Genomic DNA, 19,591 nt, shown 5'->3' on the forward strand with positions numbered 1-19,591 from the left:
AAATAAAATCAGTTTGAAATGGTAGTTAGGGAAGAATAGAGAATTTTTAATTCAAGTATAATAGAAAATAGTTTAGATTATGACATTAAATACCGTATTTTTTGGACTATAAGACTCACTTTTTTCCTCCAAAATTTTGGAGGAAAGTGGGGGTGCGTCTTAAAGTCCGAACATATGTACTTTGGCTGTGGGTGGTGGGAGGGCTGAGGGAGAGCGGCAGCGGGGAATGAGCGGGGCACAGGAGGCAGTAGCAGCCTGCTGCAGCCTACACTGTGCCCGCTGCTAAAGAAAATCAATATTCACTGCTCCCCACGCCCATGGGTGTGCAGAGCAGGGAATATTCATTTTCCTTAATAGCGCGCACACTGTAGCTGTAGCGCAGCTCCTGCTGCAACCGGTGGTCAGTGTGCCTGCTATTAAAGCTCATGAATATTCGCTACAATCCACTCCCATGGGTTGTAGTGAATATTCATGCGGGCATACTGACCGCCGAGCGCAGCAGGAGCCGCACTGCGGCTACAGTGTGCAGGCTATTAAAGAGAGCAAATGGTCACTGCTCCCCATGCACACAGTCCCGGCGTGGGGAGCAGTGACTATTCCGGCACAGCACTTTACTGTGTGAGGGCGCATGGCAGGGACACCATACGTGGATCACACAGTGAGAGTGTAGGCAGCAGAGCAGGACCCAGTGCTAGAGGAGAGAGGAGGTGAGTATGATTGTTTATTTTTTTTGTGGGCAGCCTGATGGCGATCAGAGGGTGCCATGCATATCAGGATGGAGGGGTGCCAAGCATACCAGGATGAAGGGGTGCCATGCATTCCAGGATGGAGGGGTGCCAAGCATACCAGGATAAAGGGGTGCCATGCATACCAGGATGGAGAAATCAAAGGGTGCCATGCATATCAGGATGGGGGAAATCAAGGGATGCCAGGCATACCAGGATGGGGGATCAAGGGGTGCCATGCATACCAGGATGGGGCATCAAGGGGCGCCATGCATACCAGGATCAAGGGGTGCCATGCATACCAGGATCAAGAGGTGCCAAGTATACCAGGATCAAGGGGTGCCATGCATACCAGGATCAATGGGTGCCATGCATACCAGGATGGGGGATCAAGGGGTGCCATGCATACCAGGATGGCGAATTGGGGTGCCATGCATACCAGGATGGGGATGAGGGCCACATATACCAGGATGGGGATGAGGGCCATGTATACCAGGATGGGGATGAGGGTCACATATACCAGGAAGGAAGGGCCATACATACCAGGATGGAGGATATTAACAGAATTGGGGGACATTACCCCAATACCAGTGTCAGCAGCAGACCCCCCTTCGCCATAACAGTGCATCATGACCACATTTTTTGCTTAAATTTTTTTTCTATTTTCCTCCTCTAAAACAGCTTACTGTGACTATCCTAGTGACCATTGTGTTGAACTTAATTGGGGAGATTTATGAAAACTGTCTAAAATAAATGTGTTGCCTATAGCATTCAATCACAGTGCAACTTTTATTCATTACAATGCTCATGAAAAGCGATAGCTGAGTTATGATTGGTTAGGAGAGGCAAAAAAAAAAATTTTTCTTTTACATAATTTTGATAAATCTGTCCCAATTTTTCTATATAATTTTTATGTTCATAGTAAGACAATTTAAAAAAAAATGGTAATTTTCAGAGAATACATTAACCTCAAGCTTTATTTACACATAAACAAAAAACTTTTATTTCTTAATGTTTTCATATAAATTACGTGCTGTGAAATACTGATGAAATGTTTATGTTCTTGTCTACTACAGTGTTGTGTTATTGCATGCAGAGGAGTGAGAGCTTCCTGTGCAGGGCTTCACGCTCTTTTGTATAGTAATTTGTGCCATGAATTATCTGTTCTGTGAACAAAATTCTCACTTGGATGTTTGTCTGGCAGGAGAGTACACGGTTATGACAACACATTTTCACCTGAAGCGAAAAATTGGATATTTTGTGATTCAGACCTATCTCCCCTGCATCATGACAGTCATTTTGTCTCAGGTGTCATTCTGGCTGAACAGGGAATCTGTGCCTGCAAGAACAGTCTTTGGTGAGTAAAGTCAGCGGTGCACATATTTATGCCATTTTTAATAAAGTGGTTTATTTTTCAATGACACATTGACATACAGTAATATACATCCAATGGGTTGTACTGATTACAGCTGTAATAATTATAGTTACGACAATAATTCCCATTTTTAGAGGAAAAATATCTTTTATTTTCTATATACACGATTGTTTTGGGATATACAACATATTTTTTTCTCTATGAATATGATAATAACTATATTTATAAAAATAACAGTATTGAAATAATACGCAGGTTTTGCCATGTAAACATTTTTAGGAAAAAACCTCTGTATTATTTCAATACTGTTATTTTTTATAAATATAGTTATTATCATATTGTGTAAGAAATGTACTAGGTGTTACTGTAATTAAGCCGATCAGTGACTTTATAATTATAATTCAGTGTATGAACGTATCTACTTTACTACATTTAAAAAAGAGGCTCAATATATCTCACATTCCCTGTTATTGTATCTGGCTTGTGTTATAGACATGATAAAGAGTCTATATGAAAGGGGTTTTCTCAAGTTTTTAAATGGGTAAAATTGCAAAGCTCTTGTAATAAAGGCAACTTTGCAATTGATTTCTTATTAAAAATCCTCTCCACACTCATTAACAGGGGGATTAGTCCCCTTTACACATCCATGTTTCTGGTACGTACGGCGTCCGTTTTCACACCTATCGGCGGCACGTACACATGCACACCAATTTTAAGCTATAGGGCTGTGCACCTGTCCGTATTTTCACATGGACCATGTGTCTGTGTGACCCATACGTAGAGATGTCCGTTTTTTTCAGGTAGCACATATGGCAATATGTACCGCACATGAGCATGCTATCTATCTCTCTATCAATATATCTATCTATCTATCTATCTATCTATCTATCATCTATTTACCCCATATCTATCTATCTATTTATCTATATATCTATTTTCACCTCTTTAACACCTAAAAATGTGTAATTTCTATTCTGCATTCTACTCTGGTACATGTCACATGGACGGCACACGGATGGTACACGCGTACAAACGGACGGCCAACGGAAAACCACACTGATAGCAAAAATTGATCGTCTCACACATACTTTTTTAAGCAGACATGTCAAAGGGTCCTTGTAGTGTACAGGTTTCCAGTCTGCAGAGTGGCCAATTTCCTAGGTAAGGGGCACTTAAGAGTCTGCTTGACTTGCTCAGAAGTATTTTTAGATCTGTCTAGCCTCAGTCCCTCTGTGCTTCTTCCAGTCAAAACAGCCTCTGCTAGCAGCCTGAGAGAGCACTCGGTTCCCACCAGCAGCACAACCATGTCGCTGGTTCGAACTGTCAACCATAAGGAATACACCACCCAGAAAAAAGGATGCTGGGAGGAAAGGTGAGGTGTGCTCCTGAAAAAACAACATGAGAAAACCACTTTAATATATGACTAGCACTCTCTATGAATCCACGCCAACCTCTTGTGGTGCATTAGAACAAGGCAACAAAGGCATAATAAACATATCACTTAGTATCATTTCTCGGCCTTTTGGCTAAGATCAAGTGTAGTATCTTTCAAAAAGGCGTCTTTTTGTCTGAGGGCTGCCCAGTAGAATAAGGCATTACACTGGGTACGGTGCACTGGTTAGTACACTGCTGGCTTATGCAGTCATTCGGTGTAAACCCTGGCCCTCCAGGATTGATGCTATAAAGGCCAGGTAAGTTTGAATGCCTGATGTGCAAAGTGCCCCATTAGTGGTAGCCCTGGCGTGCCTTAACTCACTGGGCTTGGAAACATACCTGAGTTTTGACACTTTGCGCATACACTTCACATTTTCATACTTTATTACGCACACACTTTTCTGGGCCTTTTGATTAGGATGGGGTATTTTTAAATCCCCGGTTGAAGGTCCAATATAACACTGGATTACCTTCACTATTTATTCTGATGGTTTTCACTGTGTAAACCTATGCACATGTGTCATTGTGACTACAATTGTCAGGATGTGGTTCCCTCATGGGTTCCCTTCTGATAGGTCTGGGAGGAAGTGTGTGGCCATCAAGTTCTGCTCCGCCCTGACTTCTGGCTCTCCTCTTCTGGGAGAGGAGCCAACCTACATGGCACTTAGTTCTTGCACGGGTGAGTGTCTAGGCAAATGCTAGGAGCGAGATTAAGTCTCTATTGGCTTCGGCTAGGGGAGGCTACTATCCCCTGACCCTAGCTGTGGCCTTTTGGCTCAAAGAGATGGGGATTCGTTTATTGGGGGGTTTTCTCCTGTAGGAGAGGATTATAAGAAACCATACCTTAGTTCACTTTTTTGTGGCACTTGTCACTTTTTTAAGTGCACTCTGGTAGAGAGCAAATACTTGAAATTTGCCAAAATATTGTATCTACTCGCACCCTTTTGAACATTAATAGCTATTTAGAAATATCCAGGTTGTAACTAGAGAGAGAGGTTCTGTCATGATTAGTGTTGAGCGATACCTTCCGATATCGGGAAATATCGGATCGTATTGGATCGGACCGATACCCAAAAAGTATCGGATATCGCCGATTCCGATACCGGAAACCAATGCAAGTCAATGGGACACAAATATCGGAAAAAAATAAACCCTTTCTTTCCTTGTAGGTTAATTCTACATGAAGGAAAACAACTAGGAATAATGTAGAATGACATGAAAAGCCGGCAATTCAGCAGCGGCATACACCGGTACCCGACAATTTAGAACAGAAAGAATAAAGCACCACACATAGATTAGATAGATAGAAACATGTCAGTCACATATATATGAAGTACAGTGACAGTGTTGGTTACTGTACTTGTCATTTAGTGTAAAGGATTTATTAAAAAAAATAACAGTGTTTTCAAGCACCGTCTCTTTAAACAACCGGCAGGCAATTCAGCAGCGGTACCCAACAATTTAGAATATAAAGAATAGAGAATCACACATAGATTAGATAGATAGAAACATGTCAGTCACATATATATGAAGTACAGTGACAGTGTTGATTACTGTACTTGTCTTTTAGTGTTAAAATAAAGGATTTATTAAAAAAAAATTGGCGTGGGGTTCCCCGTAATTTTAGGCTCTAGCAGAGGTTAAGTAGACAGCTGGGGCAGATGTTTGAAGCCTGGGAAGGGGGTAATACCCACAGAGCTTCCCAGGCTACTAATATCAGCCCCCAGCTGAATACCTAGCCTTTACTAGCTATTAAAATGGGGGACCCCAAAAGAAATGACATGGGGTCCCCCCTATTTTAATAGCTAGCAAAGGCTAGGCAGACAGCTGGGGGCTGATATTAGTAGCCCAGGAAGGGTGCTATGAATATTGGCCCCCTCCCAGTCTAGAAACACCAGCCGTCAGCCACCCCAGAAATGGCGCATCCATAGGATGTGCCAATTCTGGCACATAGCCTTGCTCTTCCCACTGCCCTGTAGCGTTGGCAGTGGGGTAATAGGGCTGGGATTGATGTCAGCTTATAATGCCAGCTGACATCAAGCCCAGGTTAGTAATGGAGAGGCGTCTATAAGACACCCCCATTACTAACCCCATAGTGAAAGTTAAAAAAAAACCACAAACACCCAGAATAAAGTCCTTTAATTGAAATAAAGACACAATTCTTTATTGTTCTAAATTAAACCATACTTACCATCATGCCCATTCCAGCTGAAGCCAACGATCTCCTGCAATAAAAGTAAAATTATAAAGCAACCTCATCCTTACCTTTCCATGGTTCCCACGATGGCTCCAGCTCTGCTACATTCACATGACAGGCTGGATAGCAGCCGAAAGCTGCCATCCAGCTTGCCATGCCGCAGAGACTGAGAAGCGCAGGCATGCTTGCGCTCCTCAGTGTCTGGCTGTGACGGCATCCAGATGAGCCGAGTTCATGTCCAATGAACTCAGCTTACCTCATGCACGTCACTGACAGAGTGGGAAAATTCTCCTGCGCTTGCAGTGAGCGTGAGAGAATTCTCCTGCTGAAGCACTGAGCGCAGGAGAATTTTCCTACGCTGTCAGTGACGTGCATGAGGTGAGCTCATGTCCAAAGAACTCAGCTCACCTCATGCACGTCTCTGACAGCGTGGGAAAATTCTCCTGCGCACAGTGCTTGAGCAAGACAATTCTCCCACGCTGTCAGTGACGTGCATGAGGTGAGCTCATGTCCAATGAACTCAGCTCACCTCATGCATGTCACTGACAGCGTGGGAGAATTCTCCTGCGCTTAGCGCTTGAGCAAGAGAATTTTCACATGCTGTCAGTGACGTGCATGAGGTGAGCTCATGTCCAATGAACTCAGCTCACCTCATGCACATCACTGACAGCGTGGGAAAATTCTCCTGCGCTCAGCGCTTGGGCAGGAGAATTTTCCCACGCTGTCAGTGACATGCATGAGGTGAGCTGAGTTCATTGGACATGACCTCGGCTCATCTTTATGCCGTCACAGCGAGACACTGAGGGGCACAAGCATTGCTGTGCTGCTCAGTCTCTGCGGCATGGCAAGCTGAATGGCAGTGTTCTGTTGCGATTCAACCTGTCATGTCAATGTAGCAGAGCTGAAGCTGTCGTGGGAACCATGGAAAGGTAAGTTTGATGTTGCTTTATTATTTTACTTTAATTGCAGAAGACATTGGCTTCAGCTGGAATGGGCGTGATGGTAAGTATGGTTTAATTTAGAACATTAAAAAATTGTGTGTTTATTTCAATTAAAGGACTTTATTGTGGGTGTTTGTGTTTTTTTAACTTTGACTATGGGGTTAGTAATGGGGGTGTCTTATAGACACCTCTCCATTACTAACCTGGGCATGATGTCAGCTGGCATTATAAGCTCACATCAATCCAAGCCCTATTACCCCACTGCCACCGCTACAGGGCAGTGGGAAGAGCGAGGCTAAATGCCAGAATTGGCGCATCCTATGGATGCACCATTTCTGGGGCGGCTGACAGCTGGTGTTTCTAGCCTGGGAGGGGGCCAATATTCATGGCACCCTTCCTGGGCTATTAATATCAGCCCCCAGCTGTCTGCCTAGCCTTTGCTAGCTATTAAAATAGGGGGGACCCCACGTCATCTTTTTGGGCCGGGTCCCCCATTTTAATAGCTAGTAAAGGCTAGGTATTCAGCTGGGGCTGATATTAGTAGCCTGGGAAGCTCCGTGGGTATTACCCCTTTCCCAGGCTTCAAACATCTGCCCCAGCCGTCTGCTTAACCTCCGCTAGAGCCTAAAATTACGGAGAACCCCACGCCAATTTTTTTTTTAATAAATCCTTTATTTTAACACTAAATGACAAGTACAGTAATCAGCACTGTCACTGTACTTCTTATATATGTGACTGACATGTTTCTATCTATCTAATCTATGTGTGATTCTCTATTCTTTCTATTCTAAATTGCCGGGTAACGCTGCTGAATTGCCGGCCGGCTTTTTTAAAGAAACGGTGCATGAAAACATTATTATTTTTTTAAATAAATCCTTTACACTAAATGACAAGTACAGTAAGCAACACTGTCACTGTACTTCTTATATATGTGACTGACATGTTTCTATCTATCTAATCTATGTGTGATGCTCTAATCTTTCTGTTGTAAATTGTCGGGTACCGGTGTATGCCGCTGCTGAATTGCCGGCCGGCTTTTTTAAAGAGACGGTGCATGAAAAGACTATTATTTTTTTTAATAAATCCTTTAACACTAAATGACAAGTACAGTAAGCTGAGCGCTGCCATCCAGCTTGTCATCCTTCAGAGACACTACAGAGCGCAGTCATTAAGGGAACTTCCGATTCCGGTATTCGATATTCTAAAAGTATCGGAACTCAGTATCGGAACTCCGATACCGCGAATATCGGTCGATACCCGATATTTCAGTATCGGAATGCTCAACACTAGTCATGATACGTGCTCTGGAAGTTGGATGTCAGGAGACACCCATAAGCCACTTTGTTCTGAACACACTTAAAATTCTCACTTTGAAATAAAGTTTTCTGAACCAGCTAATTACCACAGTATCGACTTCCAATGCGTATGAGGGCCTTCCCTGACTGATAATGTTAAGGGGACAAATGCCTTATTATTACCTAAGTAATTGGGTTCTTTTATATATTTCTTATTTCTGTGGAAAAAAACATTAGTTCTGATAAAATCCTTTAACATCAAAAATGCTTTGTCAATAAAGATTCAAATAACAACAAAATGATGTACTGCTCTAAAATGCGCAAACTCTTCTGAAGAACTTTGTTTGTGGTAGATAATCTGGATTAATAGGATTCTCAGTCACCATCTCATAGATATTTTACTTCAAAAGCCTTAAAAAACAAACTGTATATAGTGAAGTTTTAGAAACCACTTTATAACAGAACCAAACTGTGGGTGGCTTTATATATCGAAGATATTTTCTTTCCAATTTCCAAAATAAAATGTGGCATGCAGCTGTCCTTATTTTCCGAATAATTTAATTTCTGGCTGTTTGCAGCCCACCTTCCCTGGGGGCTTTGTTGTATAAATTTTTTTTCTATGACTACAAAAAGTTTTCTTACAGTGACAGTATTACTGTGTACAGTGTAAATACAGTATCATCAATGGATAGTGCACAGATCTGTCAAAAAGCTATGCCTACAAAAGCTCAGATGACCGGGGGGCACACATGAAATTTAATAAAGTTATTTTTATTGCCAATAAAAGAAGGGATTTTTTCACTTTAGCAGCAGTTAAATTGTGGATTGCATTGCAAGGGATATAGAAATAGTAAAAAAAAATGTTGGACTTTATGGGAAATGGCATCATGAAATCTAATGTTGATAGTAGATTAGAGTGAATAATCCAAGGTAGTACATTGATGAATGGTAAATAGATTGTAGCAAATCTAGAATATCTAGAATGTAGAGTATCTAGTGTGGTAGCCTGAGTTGATTGAGTTCCACATTAAGGATCTATGAAGTGGAGCAGAGTTAATGCAATAAGCATTCTCCTTTTGGAGGACCCAGGATGTCCATGCCCTACATAAGCAGTTTATTGATCTTGATGAATGTAATCTGTGCAATGCTTAATTTTTCTTGTGGTGGCGCTACAGAGGAATTGAACTCTTGCAAGTTCCACGACACATTATAGTTAAACATTAGGAATTAAAGCAGCAGTTTACCCCAGAGGGCCGGAAGGGGTTAAAAAATATATACTTACTGGTCTCTCACATGTCCACTCTTCTCCATACCAGTCATGGTCTTTGATTTTATCTTCAGTGTCATGTTTGACACTATCAGCACCTTTGGAGTTGACTAGGCCTTATGATGTAATAACATACCAGGGCATCGCACATTTTATTGTCACTTAACCCCTTCATGGCATCCACCATACATGTACGGCGCTGGTGGAAGTGCCTTCCCGAAAACCGCCATACATGTATGGCGTGACGATTGGGCAGACTTACTCTGAGCTCCGGCGCTCCACACAAGATCTCACCCCTTGGGGTCAAAATGATATCAAGATTGGTGAGCAAAAATCCTAGAATCACACGGGGGGACCTTTTGAATGACCTGCAGAGAGCTCGGACCAATGTTACCCAGGCTACCATCAGTAACACACTACGCCGCCAGGGACTCAGATTCTGCAGTGCCAGACATGTCCCCCTGCTTAAGCCATTACATGTCCGGGCCCGTCTGAAGTTTGATAGAGAGCATTTGGATGATCCAGAAGAGTATTGGGAGATTGTTATATTGTCAGATGAAATCAAAGTAGAACTGTTTGGTAGAAACACAACTCGTCGTGTTTGGAGGAGAAAGAATGCTGAGTTGCATCCAAAGAAAACCATACCTACTTTGAAGCATGGGGGTGGCAACATCATATTTTGGGGCTGTTTATCTGCCAAGGCACCAGGACGACTGATCCGTGTACATGAAAGAATGAATGGGGTCATGTATCATGAGATTTTGAGTGCAAACCTCCTTCCATCAGCAAGGGCATTAAAGATGAAACATGGCTGGGTATTTCAGCATGACAATAATCCCAATCACACCACCAAGGCAACGAAAGAGTGGCTTCGTAAGAAGCATTTCAAGGTCCTGGAGTGGCTTAACCAGTCTCCAGATCTAAACCCTATAGAAAATCTTTGGAGGGAGTTGAAAGTCTGTGTTGCCCAGCGACAGCCCCAAACCATCACTGCTCTAGAGGAGATCTGTATGGAGGAAAGGGCCAACATACCAGCAACAGTGTGTGCCAACCTTGTTAAGAATTACAGAAAACGTTTGACCTCTGTCATTGCCAACAAAGGATATATAACAAAGTATTGAGATGAACTTTTGTAGGTGACCAAATACTTAATATTCACCAAAATTTGAAAAAAAATCTTTCCAAATGAGAGAATATGATTTTCAGTACTTGTTTTCTCATTTTGTCTCTCATAGTTGAGGTCTACCTATTATGTCAATTACAGGCCTCTCTCATCTTTTTAAGTGGGAGAACTTGCAAAATTGGTGGCTGACTAAATACTTTTTTTCTCAACTGTACATAATTTATGCTTTAAGGCCTCCTGATGAACCTTGTGGATGGGGAAACACGTCAAGGCAGTTTCTACAACTAATGATAAGTCTATCCATTCATTTTTACATATGTGTATCTTTTATATGTTAGAGACATGTATGTATTAGATTAGGCAGTCACTCATTTTTCTGTGTTTAGCTCATTGCATCAGGGCATAGTAGGGAAAGTGAGGGATATCCTCCAATGAGGGGGACGTCATTTTCATTTATACCAGGGTTCCATCCTCCACGTTAGGCAGGATCAGTTCAGACTAAGAATAGGGAATCATTAGTGTATCATCTGCTAATATTATGGTATGATTAAATACTGACAGTGTGATAGCACTAAGAATTTTTTGAGGGGTATTAGTTAGAGATGAGCGTTGTTCTACTCGAACTGTTCGCCAATCTCAAATTCGAGCTGCTTTGGGCGGTGTTCGAGCCGTTCGGCGAACACGAACAATTTGAGAAAAATTCGGCTGTTCGAGGTTATGTTCGATAACTGTTCGTGCACCAAAATCATAACTGGATTTTTTCTCAGTAATGATGAAAATTAATGTTAATACGCAGTTTGAGTGTACAGCGGGGTGGGGGGAAGGGCAGGGGATGGATCTCTGCAGGAACAATGAAGATCTCCATTTTTTTTTTCTCTTTCCCGCATTTACAGTGGGGAGGTGCAATCTGTCAGCCTATCAGCAGCGCACACACGGAGCGAAGTGCTTTTTTTCACACAAGCAAGGGCATGTGTCATTGGCAGTGTATGTCACATGTCCTTGCCCTATAAGACCAAGCCATTTTCCCCGTCGCCACCATTTTCTCACTGCTGCAGCTGCGTGTTAGACGGCACCGCTGTTGCTGTGTGCGCTATACCTTGTTAATTTCAAGCCAATTTTCGCACAAATCTACAGATAGCTTGGGAGTAGGGAATAGTTGTGATTGCAGTCCTTTTAAGGACTAGGTTACAGCATTTCCTACGACTTTTATCAGGCAGGTCTGTGCTCTTAAATAGATAGATTGTGGGAGTAAAGACTAATTGTAATTGGAGTCCTTTTCAGGACTAGGTTACATCAGTTCCTATCAGTTTTTGCCAGGCAGGTCTGTGCCAGTGTTGTGCAAGTTTTTTTCACAGCATTTGGCTGAATCTAGCAAAGCTAATCCTTTTTGGCCTATTGCAGAGTGTGTTAGTCAGTGGAGTAGCCTATCTGTGTTGCAAGATATACCACCTGTGTATAGAATACCAATTTTTTTACTGCACCTAGTGAAGTAAAATCTTTTGGGCATAGCATCATTCTATTAGTCCATCTATACTGACCTCCATCAGGTTGCAAATTGATTATAATTTTTTTCTGCATCTAGCTCTGAAAAAATATTGGGCTTCTAGCTGTGTGTGGGACTTGTTCTATTAATCCATCTATACAGACCTCCATCAGGTTGCAAACTGAATATATTATTTTCTGCATCTACCTCTGAAAAAATATTGGGCTTCTAGCTGTGTGTGGGACTTGTTGTATTAGTCCATCTATACTGACCTCCATCAGGTTGCAAACTGAATATATTTTTTTCTGCATCTACCTCTGAAAAAATATTGGGCTTCTAGCTGTGTGTGGGACTTGTTCTATTAATACATCTATACAGACCTCCATCAGGTTGCAAACTGAATATATTTTTTTCTGCATCTAGCTCTGAAAAAATATTTGGCCTTCTAGCAGTGTGTGGGACTTTCTCTATTAGTCCATCTATACTGACCTCCATCAGGTTGCAAATTAAAAATAATTTTTATGTGCATCTAGCTCTGAAAAAATATTTGGCCTTCTAGCAGTGTGTGGGACTTTCTCTATTAGTCCATCTATACTGACCTCCATCAGGTTGCAAATTAAAAATAATTTTTATCTGCATCTACCTCTGAAAAAATATTTGGGCTTCTAGCTGTGTGTGGGACTTGTTCTATTAATCCATCTATACAGACCTCCATCAGGTTGCAAACTGAATATAATTTTTTTCTGCATCTAGCTCTGAAAAAATATTTGGCCTTCTAGCAGTGTGTGGGACTTGTTCTATTAGTCCACCTATACTGACCTCCATCAGGTTGCAAATTCAAAATAATTTTTTGTCTGCATCTAGCTCTGAAAAAATATTTGGCCTTCTAGCAGTGTGTGGGACTTTCTCTATTAGTCCATCTATACTGACCTCCATCAGGTTGCAAACTGAATATATTTTTTTTCTGCATCTACCTCTGAAAAAATATTGGGCTTGTAGCTGTGTGTGGGAATTGTTCTATTAATCCATCTATACAGACCTCCATCAGGTTGCAAACTGAATAAAAAATTTTTCTGCATCTACCTCTGAAAAAATATTTGGGCTTCTAGCTGTGTGTGGGACTTGTTCTATTAGTCCATCTATACTGACCTCCATCAGGTTGCAAATTGAATATATTTTTTTTCTGCATCTAACCCAGCCAATAGTTTTGGCCTAATACCACAGTTTGGCCACTCAGCTCTGCTCGGTTCCCATCCATTGTTTTTTTGTGCAAACAACTCCAGAGTTGTAAATTAGTTAACCACCAAAATGAGTGGAAAAAGGCCTGCTGCTGGTGGAAAGGGGAATAGGCGTGTTGGGAAGGGGAAAAAAGGTTGTGTCCGTGGGGTAGGTGTTAAAGCAACAGTAACATCTGCAGAAGAAAGACCATCTTCCAGCCAAACTAAAATGTCTACTTCTTTTAGCGGACAATGTGATAAGATCCCTTTCTTACGGCCACGCCAATCGCTACAAATTCCAGATGAGGCACAAAAACAGCAGGTGCTTCAACGGATATCAAGTGCTCCTTTAAGTGGGCTCTCCTCCACATCAACTTCAACATCACAAATACTCCAGTCCTCAAAGGTGTCACCCCAATCGCACTTGCTTCCTCACAGCTCCCAAATCTCCAGCTGCCCGTCTGAGTATGAGGTAGAACAGATGGTTGAGTCTGCAGAGCTGTTTACTCATACTATAGCCTGGGAATCAGAGGTCGACTCCAGCGCTTCTGTGAATCCAGACGAGGAAATGATCTGCACTGATGCCCAGAATCTTTATGAGTCGGATCCAGGACCAGACGCAGAAGGTTCTGACCATAATGTAGACCCTCATTCCCAAACTGTAACTCCTGTTGGTGGAGACAATGAGGAAGACGATGATAAGACTCAAATACCTGATTGGAGCGACAACTTTAGTTTTTTGTCAGGGCAGGAACAGGTTGGCTCTGAGGACGACGGGTGTGATAACGCACAGGGTGATGATGATGAGGTTGGAGATCCCACTTACTGTCAACCCACAGTCAGCCAAGAGATGAGGTCAGCAGAGGAGGTGGAGGAAGATGCTAGTGACGACGAGGTCAGGTTGCGCCTTCCTGGACAGAGACGTAGTACTGGAAGCACGTCAACAACTGCATCCTCAAACACAACTCTGCCTCTCACCACAAGTCGTGGTGGCTCTTCAGGTCGCATGGGTGCTAAGCCTTGCATAGCCTGGGCATTTTTTCAGATCGATAAAGATGACCCAACTCGTGTTATCTGTAACATTTGTCAGCAAAAGCTAAGTAGAGGCCAAAAAATACATAGTTTGAGTACTTCATGCATGAACCGGCACATGGACATGAAGCATAAGTTGCAGTGGGAAGCTCAGTGTGCTACAATGCGGCCTAGCCGGCCGGGCCAACCACCGTCTGCCATATCTTGTGCATCCGCGGCCTCTTCATCCTCTGTGACTGGGGGGACAGCAGTCACACCTGTTTTGGGGCGCAGACCTGCCACCTCTTTACCCGCAACAGCCAGCGTGATTGGCAGGTCATCATTTTCTTTGGAGGTGGTAACACCAGCTGGTGTTGAGCGCTGTCCGACATCAATAGCACCACCTTTGGATCAAGGCAACCTAACATGTCCGCCTGCATCTTCCTCACAGACCGGCAGTTTGCCGGGAACACCCTTATCAACCCCGTCTAAGCACAATAGCCAGCCCTCGGTCCCTCAGATGTGGACAAGTAAAATACCATTTCCTCCTAGCAATGAGAAAGCTAAGAGGTTGAATTTCACCATCTGCAAGCTCTTGGCTACAGAAATGCTGCCTTTCCGCCTGGTGGACACAGAGGATTTTCGAGACCTTATGTCCGTCGCAGTGCCCCAGTACCAGATGCCCAGTCGGCACAACTTCTCAAAGAAAGGTGTGCCTGCGCTCCACCAGCATGTCACACACAACATCACCGTTTCTTTGAGAAACTCTGTGTGTGACAGGGTGCATTTCACCACAGACACTTGGACGAGTAGGCATGGACAGGGGCGTTACATGTCGCTGACTGGGCACTGGGTAACTATGGTGACAGCAGGACAAGGGGCTGCTGTCCAAGTCTTGCCCTCCCCACGAGTTGTGCGTCAATCCTCTTTATGTCAAAGTTCCTCCACTGCTTCTGCCTCCTCAACCTCCTCTCGGTCTTCCACCTGCACCCAAAGCCTGTCTGGTCATGCCACAAGCTTTCTAACTGCGCAGAAGGGATCCTGCACACCTCCTTACTATGCTGGCAGTAGGGTTCAATGTCATCAGGCGGTTTTTACATTGAAATGTCTGGGAAATGTGAGTCACACAGCTGAGGAGTTGTGGTCAGCTCTGGAGAACCAATTTCATGAATGCTTGTCTCCACTGGACCTGAAACCAGGGAAGGCCATGTGCGACAATGCTGCAAACCTGGGTGCGGCCCTTCGCCGGGGCAATGTCACACACGTGCCTTGTATGGCTCACGTGTTGAACCTGGTTGTCCAGCAATTTTTAGCCCACTATCCCAGACTAGATGGCCTTCTGCAGAGGGCATGGTCGCTGTGTGCTCACTTCCGCTGTTCGCATCCCGCAGCTCAGCGACTTACATCTCTACAGAAGTCGTTGGGCCTGCCACTTCACCGGCTAAAATGCAATGTGCCTACCCGGTGGAATTCAACTCTGCACATGTTGCAGCGACTGTGGCAGCACCGACAAGCCCTGGTGCAATACGTTCTGACGTATAGCCTGGGCCAACGAGATCCAGAGGTGGGGCAAATCACGCTGGAGGAGTGGTCTCAGATCAGGGACCTATGCACCCTTCTGCACAGTTTTGAAATGGCGACGAAGATGTTTAATGCTGACGATGCCATTATCAGCATGACTATTCCGGTGATTTACATGCTGGAGCACATGTTAAACAGAATTCGGAGTCAGGTGGTGGCACAAGAGGAGGTGGAGGAAGTAGAGGAGGAGGAGTTGTATGCGGAAGGGCTAACATCTGCAAGGTCCAGACGGTCGGCAGCACCAAGGCGGCAGGCATGTGAGGGTGGGGGAGATGGTTTTACCAGGGCGCATGGTAGCAGCCAAACTAGTGAGTAAGGTGCAGGATCCCAGGAAGAAGTGGAGGACGAACTGATGGAAGACTCATCAGATGAGGGAGACCTTGATCACATTTCTGTTGTGCGAGGTTGGGGGGAGAGGACAGAGGAAGGAAGCATGATTGTTACCTCGCCACCAACACAACAGGGACTTGGTGCTCCTGGATGCGCAACACACATGAGTGCCTTCTTGCTGCACTACCTGCAACATGACCCTCGAATTGTGAGAATTAGAAATAATCCTGACTACTGGGTTGCCACACTGTTAGATCCCCGATACAAAAGTAAATTTGCAGAAATTATTCCTGCCATAGAAAGGGATGCACGCATGCAGGAGTATCAGCAGAGACTGTTGCAGAATCTTACATGTGCTTTTCCACAAAATACCAGTGGTGCACGTAGTGAATCTCACAGTTCCAACTTGCCAACCGTGGGACCGTCAAGTGTTCAGCACTCAAACCGTAACAGAACCACAGTATCTGCTGGTAACATCAATTTTGCGGAATCATTTCACCACTTTTTTAGCCCATCCTTTGCAAGGCCGCAGGAGACAAGAAGTCTCACACATAGTAAACGCCTAGAGACGATGGTACAGGAGTATCTCCAAGTAAACATTGAAGCCATGACTGTGTCACTGGACCCTTGCTCTTTTTGGGCTTCCAATCTGGATAAATGGCCGGAGCTAGCCACTTACGCCTTGGAGATCTTGTCATGCCCCGCAGCCAGCGTTCTGTCTGAACCTGTGTTCAGCGCTGCTGGTGGTGTGCTGACAGATAAGCGCACGCGGCTCTCCACTGATAATGTAGACAGACTCACGTTCATAAAGATGAACAAATCATGGATCCAAAACGACTTTTCTACACCTGTGTCATCCTGGGGAGAGTAAAAGCTTGATGATTGGTTAAAATCACCCTACCAACCGTTTTAAGCTTTCAAATTACTAAACATGTTTATCTGTATCTTGGCTGGAAAATAATTTGGGCTTTGTAGCAGTGTGCAGCACTGATTCTATTAGGCCATCTATAATAAGCTCCACCAGATTTAAAATTACTAATCATGTTTTTCTTTATCTTGACTGGAAAATAATTTGGGCTTTGTAGCAGTGTGCAGCACTGATCCTATTAGGCCATCTATACTAAAGCTTCACCAGATTTAAAATTAATAATAATTTTTAGCTGCATCTAGCCCGGAAAATAATTTTGGGGCTCCGAGATGCGCAAGACACATAAGTGCCTTCTTGCTGCACTACCTGCAGCATGACCCTCATATTGTCAGAATTCGAAGTAATCATGACTACTGGGTTGCCACACTCTTAGATCCCCCAAACTTTTCGATCAACCTTTTCATTTTAATAAAGACCAAAAAAATGTTCATTTTTGAAATTATAAGCATTAGCAGGTTGTTAGAAACTTAAATCAAACAGTTTTCAACTCAAAACTTTATTCTAGGTGATGTTACATTTTCACATAGGACCCCTTGTTCGAAAGGAGCTTCTGAACTCTCTCGTCCATTGAATTTGTCAGGTTTTGTATGGTTTCTGCTTCAATTGTTTTGCATGAGGACAGAATACCCTCCCAGAGCTGTTGCTTAGATGTGAACTGCCTCCCGCCATCATAGACACTCCTTTTAATGATGCTCCAAAGGTTCTGAATGGGGTAGAGGTCAGGGGAGCATGGGGGTCACACCATAAGTTTGTCCCCTTTTATGCCCATATCAGCCAGAGATGCAGATGTTTTATGTGCAGCATGAGATGGTGCATTATCATGCAAAAAAATGATCTTGCTGTGAAATACACGGTTCTTCTTCTTGAACCATGGCAGGAAGTGCTGTTTAAGAAAATCCACATACATTATGGAGTTCATCTTTAGCGCCTTCAGGGATCCTAAAGGGGCCGACAATCTCTCTCCCCATGATTCCAGCCCAAAACATTACTCCACCTCCTCCTTGTTGGCGCTGTAGCCGTGTTTGCGTGGGGTGTCCATCAACCAGCCATCCTCCACTCCATCCATCTGGACCATCGAGCGCTGCACGGCACTCATCCGTGAACAAAACAGTTTTGAAATCAGTCTTCATGTAATGTTTGGCCCACTGGAGCCGTTTCTGCTTGTGTGAAGTGGATAGAGGAGGTCGACAGGATGGCGTATGCACAGCTGCAAACCTCTGAAGGACCCTGCATCTTGTTGTTCAGGGGATGTTGGAGGCACCAGCAGCTTCAAAAACTTGTCTGCTGCTATGACAAGGCTTTTTTGCCGCTGCTCTTTCAACCTAACGTAATTGCCTGTAGGAAAGAGTCCTCAATTTGCCCTTATCAGCACGCACACGTGTGTACTGTGAATCAGCTACATACTTCTTGATTGCCAAGACACTTCATCCTGATCATCGCACAATGTTGATTGTAGTCATGCCTTGACCTAAACACTCCACAATTTGTTGCTTCTCAGCAGCCAACACATCCTTTTTCTTTCCCATTTTGGCAGAAAATGTAGGCTGCTTAATAATGTGAGACAGCCTTCTTAAGTAGTCTTGCCTTTCATTGGACACACCTGCCAAACTAATTAGCACAGGTGTCTGCAATTGCTTACAGTGATATAAAGAGCCCTGACACACATCACCATCAATGAGTTTAACTGACAAACAAACAAATTCTTCCCTTATCACTCCTAAACACTTTTTGCATAATAATTTGGAACACAGTGTACATGTGCTTTTCCACAAAACACCAGTGGTTCACGTAGTGAATCTTACAGTTCTAACTTGCCAACCGTGGTCTGTATGGAGTTGTTCAATAAAGGGCCCAAAATTAAGATAACATAGATGGGAGAGGTCTCTATGAATAGGAATTCCTAAGTATTTGATACCCTGTGAGGGCCAGGCAAAGGGAAAGTTGGACTGGATGGAATCCTATATGGATTTGGGGAGGGAGACATCGAGGGCCTCAGACTTCGCTGCATTGATTTTAAAATTTGACCATGTAACAAAGTGATCTATTTCTGCCATAACAGCATGGATGGATATATGTGATTGAGTGATATATACTAGGACATCATCAGCAAATGGAGAGCACTTGTACTCGGTGACTCCCACCTCAATCCACCTAATATTGGAGTTATGGAGAATTGATGAGAGCAGGTGCTCCGTCACTAGGATGTATAAGAGAGGGGAAAGAGAACATCCCTGCCTTGTCCCATTGGTGAATGTGAAAGGTGATGAAAATGTTCTGACGCGCCCCCTGGGCCTTGGGACACCCAGAGCCGGACCCTTTTTGGTGGATGCTGGTGGTTGTAGTCTCCGTGGCGGCGACCCGGTTTCGTGGCTCAGGGTGGTCAAACCAGTGGCGGAACTATTTATGTGGTTTTGATGTTTAAATGTCCGACTACGCCACCCGTGGATTGCGGTCAGAGTGAACCGCCGCTCCAGGGCAGACCGCTGAGGCTGGTGTTGTGGGTGCAGCTGAGCGTAGCATAACTCCCCACGGGAGGAGTATAGCCTCAGGGCAGTGTATGCGGAGGATGGGGGTGATGGTGCAGGGCAGCAGCAGTAACGACACGGAGTCAGTGATGCAGTCCACGGCCTTTACTCACAGTTCTTATTATCCAGACCACGTCTGCAGGTAACGGCTGCCCACGT

At 43.9% G+C, this 19,591-nt stretch overlaps 1 protein-coding gene and 1 pseudogene across 3 annotated transcripts in view; both read left to right on the top strand.

Annotated features, from left to right (window-relative positions):
* Positions 1-19,591, top strand: part of GABRA2 (gamma-aminobutyric acid type A receptor subunit alpha2) — a 298,395-nt gene that overhangs the window by 234,394 nt on the left and 44,410 nt on the right. For all 3 annotated transcript variants that reach the window (XM_073645542.1, XM_073645541.1, XM_073645543.1), the window contains exon 8: positions 1,930-2,082. In XM_073645542.1, the coding sequence (XP_073501643.1) occupies positions 1,930-2,082 (153 nt within the window). The remainder of the gene's footprint in view (positions 1-1,929; positions 2,083-19,591) is intronic.
* On the top strand, positions 3,607-3,751 carry LOC141174679 (U2 spliceosomal RNA; annotated as a pseudogene).

This window comes from Phyllobates terribilis, unplaced genomic scaffold (genome assembly GCF_046119375.1).
Source record: "Phyllobates terribilis strain yellow unplaced genomic scaffold, ASM4611937v1 Scaffold_1__5_contigs__length_1240528914, whole genome shotgun sequence".
Taxonomy (NCBI): domain Eukaryota; kingdom Metazoa; phylum Chordata; class Amphibia; order Anura; family Dendrobatidae; genus Phyllobates; species Phyllobates terribilis.